Genomic DNA, 7596 nt, shown 5'->3' on the forward strand with positions numbered 1-7596 from the left:
TACGTGTAAAATGGCAAGCGGGCACTATCGCCGCCTGGGCCCGACTGGCATTCGCCGGATTTTGGGGGGCTGCAGGGCAAACCATTCGCGGCCTGCAGCCTCTTTGAAGCGGGAGTACGACGCTGTCGTGATCGGGGCAGGTGAGCGTCAGAGGAATGGAGCCCATTTAACACATGCGGGAGCAAAGGAGGCTCCCCGTGGCCAGATATGGAAATGGCCCACTGCCCTGGTAGAATTGCCTTGACTTGGAGTCAGTGTCTACAGTATTTTGGCGTCAAGAGGCTTCCTTGACATGGAAAGATGAAGCGTTGAAATTTTAAACTAGAAACTGTGGGCCATGCAGTCCTGGAGCCCTTTAAACAGTAAGCCTTCCTGGGGGCCTCCTTGACTCCTCCAGTTTTCTTGGCAACAATATGAACTTAGTTTGCCAAGGATGTTTTTCTACTTCCCAGGTATTTTTCTAATAGTGTCCCATCCAAGTGCTGCTGCTTGCCAACGTTGCATATTTTATCTGGAGTTCTGTATTGCTCTTTAGGTATAGCATCTAAGCAACCTTGGCTGATCTCAATTAAGCAGAGTCACTTTTGGCCATTTAAAAGGTCAGGACTAGACTGAAATGTCAGAAAGCCACCTCATTATAATTGCTAAAAAAAAAGTCTTTGAAAGGATTAATGCAATCATAAAAATCAAGCAGAATTTGGAGACTTAACTCTAATTCTGTGCCAAACATATACAGGGATCAGCAGTCTCTGATCATTTATATCAGTGTTTCTCTAGCATGCTGGCTGGGGAATTCTGGGAGTAAAATCTACCTGTCTTAAAATTGCCAAGGTTGAGAAATACTGGTTTTGAGACTGCAGAATTATAATTCCCAGCATCTTCATCACTGACCATGCTGGCTGGGGGTAGCTAGGCATGGCAATCCACTTGCATTGCAGTCCCACTGCTGATTTTAAATTTTTGTGTCACCTGTTCTTAATTGTATTATAAGTTATATTTTAACTTTTCAAATGAATGTTTTCCCTTGACCCTTTCGGGGTTGAGAAGGGTGACAAAAATGCTGGTATTAATAAAATATTTGCACCTATATAAGAAGAAGCATATGATGACAAGTAGCTTTTCATTCTGGGATATCTCTTTACAGGACACAATGGACTAGTGGCTGTAAGTACGGAGGGTACTGAGAAGAGGTAGCCCCTTACCTTTGACAATTTCTAGAACAGGTCCCAGGTGCTTAATTTGTACTTGGGGAGAGAATCTGTTCTTTGCTGGGGATATTTGGTCTTACAGTTATGAGGTTCTGCAACAGGAACTCTTGGAAAGCAGCAAGTGGGACTATTCAGGACCAAGTTAACACTCACTGCATCCCCAGGCTGCTTATCTGCAAAAGGGAGGGTTGAAAACAGTAGTGCTGGAGAGAAGATACATTGTGGGAGGCGCTGCAGTCACTGAAGAAATCATCCCAGGTAAGAGTTAAACTGACCCAATACTTTCCTTTCCCAAACGTATAAACTTCTGTTCCTTGGTTCACCTGATTTCCACTATTCTGCAGGCTTTCACTTCTCCAGAGCCTCTTACCTGCTCAGTCTGCTGAGACCCCAGATTTACACTGAGCTGGAATTGAAGGTATGGATTGTGCTTTGGGTAGCCTTAGGAAATGCTTGGTATTGTTTGATAGCTTTTTTTCCAAATTGTGCTTTTTTTCCTGAAACCTGTTATATACTGATCCCAGTTGTTGTGGGTATCATTGACTGGAGACCTTCATTTGGTGGGTCCCAGATGTGCCTTCTCTGCTGTAGCACCTGCCTTATGGAACATTCTTGTTCCCCCTGAATTTAGATTAGCTCCATCCCTTTTGACATTTGTTTTATTTTATTTATTTGTAAAATTTATTGGCCTCCCATCTTACCTCAGGGTAATTCTGGGAGGTTTACAATCATAAAAGAAAACTATATAAACTAAAAACATAAAAAGTTAATACAAAAAGCCAAACAGGGAGGGCAGGAGCAGTATGGGGGGGAGGGAGGATCTGTTAATCTATCAAGCATCTCCACTGTGATGCCCCCCCCCCCATTGGAGCCGCAAGCTAACTAGCGTTGACAGCCAGGTCTTTAGGCTCTTATGAAAGGTCAGGAGGTTTGGAGCTGACCTCACTCGGGGGGGGCACAATGTTCCAGAGGGCAGATGCAGTATATATGATACATAAATTTGATTAACATTCCAATAATCAAGGAAGCAAATTCCTGAAATCAGAAACCAACAGATACTAGATTTAAAAAGAGAGCCTCTTCAGGTTGAGGAGTTTACCTGGAATTAAGTCCCATTATATTTAATGGAGTTTACTCCATATATAAACGTATTTAAGACTGCAGCCTAAATTAGCTGGTGGCCCTTTGTAGAGTTGTTAGTGGTGTAAAGAGATCGTTCTTCTATTGTATGCTAGGAAAGGGTCATTCTAGGACCATTGTGCATAGCCGCCCATATGTCTGAGCACTGTACACAAATCTCCCTACTGCATGTGTGTGATAATTCTGTCTTGCAGAAACATGGCTTAAAAGTGCTGCTGCGTGACCCCTATTCCTTCACTCCAATCCTGGAGGACAGTCAGAGTGGGAAGGTTCCTCGCTCGCTGTTGCTGGGGAACAGCATGGCTGAGACACAGAGCCAGATTTCCCAGTTCTCACTAAAGGATGCCCAGGTATTTGGGGAGGACTGATCCTGGAGGCAGAGGGGTAAGGAGAGTAGAACATATCACAGTCATATGATGCAAGAAATATAAGAAGATACCTAAACATTTGTGAGCGCTTGGGGTGTTGATCTGTAAGTAAAGGCTTGCTCTAAAAATGAGTCTAAGCTGCGTAGTTTCTCTTCCTTTATCTTTGCAGGCTTTTCCCAAATATGAGGCGTTCATGAACCGCTTGGTGACAGCCATTGATCCTCTACTTGATATCTGTCCAATGGATGTAGCCGCACTCACCCAGGGCTCCTTGCGTCAGCGATTCAGGGCCTTGGCGGGGTTGAGAGCCCTGTTCTGTGCGGGTGAGAGACAGGTGGCCCAGGTCCTGCCATTTGTGATATGTACCCAGATTTCTCTTCAGTGGCTGTTGTGTTGGATTACGTAGATGATTAGAATCACACCCAGTCATATACACTTTATACTTGAATTAACAATCTCTCCTCTTAGCTTGTTGTAAGGTAAGAAGGAGTAACTGGGATCCCAAGGCCAAATATAAAGCCTAGATTCCTTTTTTGCAGCCCTTAAAGAATTTCTGATCATGTTCACTAAAACAATTTTGAGAAGGAAACACATGGATACTAGCACTGGCCTTAAAATAAAACCTAGCCTTTCCCACATGTGTAATCTTATCTAACCCAAAAACCTTCCAACAAAAGGTTAGTTGTTTCTATCTTGAAACAACAAAACAACCATATAGCTTTTGGAAACTACGTTGGCTGATAAATTGAGGGCTTCACTCATTTGCACACTTATTTATACACATACATGTGTGCACTAATGCCCAAAGAATAGACCTGCAAGAATGAAGACTATACTAGATTAGTTAAGATTAGTTTGCATCTTCCTTAAATTAGATTATTGAAATCAACATTTGCAAGAGAATTGGCACTAACATAATAACCTCTGGAGGACTGTGTGAAGGCTTTTTGTCGAAGGTGTGCTAACCAAGAAATGTAAACCTGAAAGTGCTTAAGCGGCATGCACGGCATATAAGCTGTGTATGAGCAGCAGTGGAAGATGAGCAAACAGAGAGAGAGAAAGGAGTTTTCCTGGTGTGATCTTTTATTGGGGATCTTCTGCAGCTGTAAGTCTCTGTGTGGGATGGTTAACTAGAGTAGTTTCCCTTTTGTTCTATATTTGAAAGGCACGAATCACATTTGTTTATTTATTTTCTATAGCTGTCCATCTCAAACAAGCGGCTCTGGTGGGGTGAACAATAACCTTATTTTCTTCTTGCCAGGATTTGCCTTGGGAAAACAACTTCCACAGTATTATGAGGTTCTCACAGCTCCCATTTCCAAGGTGAATGGCATTGGCCAACCTGATCAGGAAGCTTCCAGTGAAATGGGGAGGGGGGTTGTTTGCACAACTTTTTAATTGTATAACTGTGCTATCTCCATAATTCATTAGATGCTCAGGAATAAATTTTGGATAACTTTAATTTGAACTACAAGAGGGCCCTGGGATTAGCCCAGCACCTGTGGGTCAGAGAAAGGCAATGAGTACACAGAATGTATAGATTCCTTCAGGGGTTCCATACAAGGCTTGTTTCTGAGTCTCTTCTTGCAGATTTTGGATTTCTGGTTTGAATCAGAGCCCTTAAAAGCAACTTTGGCCACTGATGCAGTGATTGGTGCCATGGCTGGTCCACATACACCAGGCAGTGGGTAATAATATGGTTCTTAATTCGTATTGCTGTTCTCCAACTTAACCTTTGCCTCCTATCTTCACATACCATTTCTCATCATTTCATATTCATTCCTAGCCTTTATATCTTGTTGGCAATCAATAGCAATCTATGTACCAGCACTGCTGGACACAAGGAAAATAGCTAATAAGTTATACCAAGCATCATAACATTTTATTTCTATAATACTCTGTAAGCCCTTGGAGACTGAAACTGTTATAATGCACACAGTTACTATAATGCATACAGTTATAAAGACTAAGTTGTATTTGAGGCAGAAGACTTGCATTGAAAAAGGTATCCAGAAAGTCTGAGACAAACCCAAGCTGCTGGCCAACATCTACATTAAAAATACAATTGCAGCCTTCATAATACTGCTTGGCAGTCCCTAATTTTGTGTCTTTCTCATAGGTATGTTCTGCTGCACCATGTCATGGGAGGAGTAGAGGGGCGCAAGGGTGCCTGGGGTTATGTGTCTGGTGGCATGGGGGCACTTTCTGGGGCCTTGGCTCGTGCTGCAACTACATTTGGGGCTGAGATCTTTACTGATAAGGTGAGTAGATTTATCAAATCTTGATCTGAGTGTCAAAAATTCCTCCTGAAAAGTAGACGCTGACAAAAAACAATGGAACAAGAGGTAGCAAATGCAATTGTTTGCTGTTATGTGGCACCCTGGGTTCTGTTTGAACCACAGGACAAGACACAGATACTCAAACTTTGGTTTCTTTATGGAGGGGACAGCCTGAAGTCAGGATCCCTTCTACCACCAGTTAAGTGGGCAGTTTTTACTAATCACATGAGAACCCATATTTATTTGCCGATTATTTTTTTTTACTCCTCAGGCAGTTTCCCACATTCTCCTGAGTTCTGATAAGAAGGTTCAGGGAGTTTGCCTCCAGGATGGAACTGAAGTGAAGAGCCGCTTGGTACTGTCCAATGCATCTCCGCGTCACACCTTTTTGGAGTTGACTCCACAAGTACGTTTAGCTTTCTGACAAAACAGGGAAGGCCTCAGGAGGATTTGTTAGAAAACCATCACCATTATCCTTATTTTTTCTTCTCTTAAAAACCAGGTGCCTAGAACTTGGATTTATTTGCATTCTAGTTTGCATCTTTTTCAACAAGGACCCATAAGGCAGGGACTATAATTTGTCTAGAAGACAATGGATTCTCAGGCAAATAAGATTGTTGAAAGCTCCTTCAATCCATATAAGAGAAAGATTGATAAATAATGTTTGGAAAGAGGAAGGTTTTCCAAAAGAAAAGAGGAGAGAGGTCTAAGTCACGTGCTCCCAGTATAGCTTTCTCTATCTTCCTACCTAATGCCTGGCATATCTAAAGAGTGCCAGAAGAATCTTAAGAAAGTGAAACTTAAGATTCTTCTAGTTCTATTGTTGTTTATTGATAGTTTTTTTTTCCAAAACAGTGGATTGCTTTCATATTAAATATTAAACTTCCAATTGTATTGTATTCCAGAAATGGATACTGATTAGGGCAGGGGTAGGCAACCTTGGCTCTTTTATGACTTGTGGACTTCAACTTCATGCTGGCTCAGGAATTCTGGGAGTTGAAGTCCACGAGTCATAAAAGAGCCAAAGTTGCCTCCCCTTGGACTAGAGCAGTGGTTCTCAACCTTTTTAATGCCGCGACCCCAACCGGTCGTAAGTCGAGGACTAAACCGGTCATAAGTCGAGGACTAAACTGGTCGTAAGTCGGGGACTAAACCGGTCGTAAGTCGAGGACTAAACCGGTCGTAAGTCGAGGACTAAACCGGTCGTAAGTTGAGGACTACCCAACCGGTCGTAAGTCGAGGACTTTCCCTGCCCGGGAGCGCCGCGCATGTGTAGTTCCGCCCCCTGCGCCGGCTGAGGCGTTGCTGGCAAGCGGCAGAGACGGAGCAGGCCGACCACCAGCTGGCCCAGCCCAAGGGAGGTAAGGCACCCGCCGGAAAAGGGGAAAAAATGGCGGACAAAAAAAATGGACAAAAAAATGGCGGACAGCCTTGCTTGGCGACCCCCGTGAAATGGTCGATCGACACCAAATGGGGTCCCGACCCACAGGTTGAGAACCACTGGACTAGAGGCATCATATTCTCTGGCATAATGTCCTTATTCTCTGTCAATGAATTGTCCAACCTGAGGTATGGGTACTAACCATAAATAATATGAAGAATGAGACAAATGAGTTTCGGTAGTTAAACTCCAAACTAGTTTCCATTTTGCTTCAAAACCAAGCATCTGTGTTTCTTCTTTCTAGGAGCATCTGCCCTTGGAATTTGTACAGAGAATCTCACAGTTTGACACACGCTCTCCAGTGACCAAGATCAATGGTGAGAACTGTAAGGCAGTGAATAGGTGAGAAGCTTCCATGTAAAAGTTCTTAGTGGTCCAATAATTTCCATGGTCCTGTGCATAACAGGCAGAGCTGCCTTCCTATCTCTAACTGGGTAAATTTAATAGGGCCAACTGAAACATTACAGAACCGATAACAAATTTTGATCTGTTCTTCAGATTGGATAATACTAAAGACCTGGGATGAAGAATAAAAAAGAAAAAAAAAAAAAAGAAAAAAAAGAAAGCCCCCACCTCCTGGTGTTTTGTATTGTTCAATCATTCAAAGAATTTTGGGGAACCTTCTCTTTCCTTCCTTCTCATAGCATCCTGTTCATTTATTTTTTCTGAATTATATTTTGTTCTTCCAACTGAATTGCCCAGATAATTGGAAATCTATTTTTATTTGCCTCCCCCACCAAATTTAGGAGGCTGGTAATTTAAAGAAAATGCTGACAAAGTGGGAACCAATGACTCTCAGGCTAGACAGGACAGTTTTGTAAACACTGAACAGATGTCCCAATCTCAAAGCGGAGAAGAAAGCAGCAAGATTTTTGTAGACTTGAAAAGGTAGGAGCAAAAGGCTTAGAGTTTAAACCCTAATATAGAAATTATGTAGGGTTTGATTTCTGTTGCATTAGGTAGGTGTTCTGCGTAAGTATGGCTTCGGTTTTATCTGCAATAAAATATGATTTATTTCTCTATATTCTGTTGTGAACTTCTGTTGTGAGCAAATTCCTGAATGTTGGTGTTAAATATCTGGAGAACTGAAATTTATTGTACTGCCTTGCATTATTTATGACATCAACCTTTACTGCCCATATCCTCAGTGGCTGTGGATC

The 7596-nt window shown here is 42.4% G+C and overlaps 1 protein-coding gene across 1 annotated transcript in view; it reads left to right on the forward strand.

Moving 5' to 3' along the window:
• The window catches only part of PYROXD2 (pyridine nucleotide-disulphide oxidoreductase domain 2), an 11092-nt gene continuing 3496 nt past the window's right edge, over positions 1-7596 (forward strand). Inside the window, exons 1-12 of the mRNA XM_015816282.1 lie at positions 1-140; positions 1145-1164; positions 1373-1466; positions 1553-1626; positions 2543-2698; positions 2886-3039; positions 3978-4039; positions 4307-4404; positions 4836-4977; positions 5267-5401; positions 6681-6753; positions 6935-6967. Of these exons, the coding sequence (XP_015671768.1) occupies positions 11-140; positions 1145-1164; positions 1373-1466; positions 1553-1626; positions 2543-2698; positions 2886-3039; positions 3978-4039; positions 4307-4404; positions 4836-4977; positions 5267-5401; positions 6681-6753; positions 6935-6967 (1171 nt within the window). The 5' untranslated portion in view covers positions 1-10. The remainder of the gene's footprint in view (positions 141-1144; positions 1165-1372; positions 1467-1552; positions 1627-2542; positions 2699-2885; positions 3040-3977; positions 4040-4306; positions 4405-4835; positions 4978-5266; positions 5402-6680; positions 6754-6934; positions 6968-7596) is intronic.

Source organism: Protobothrops mucrosquamatus, unplaced genomic scaffold, assembly GCF_001527695.2.
Source record: "Protobothrops mucrosquamatus isolate PMUCROS unplaced genomic scaffold, P.Mucros_1.0 scaffold419, whole genome shotgun sequence".
NCBI classification, from domain to species: Eukaryota; Metazoa; Chordata; class Lepidosauria; order Squamata; family Viperidae; genus Protobothrops; species Protobothrops mucrosquamatus.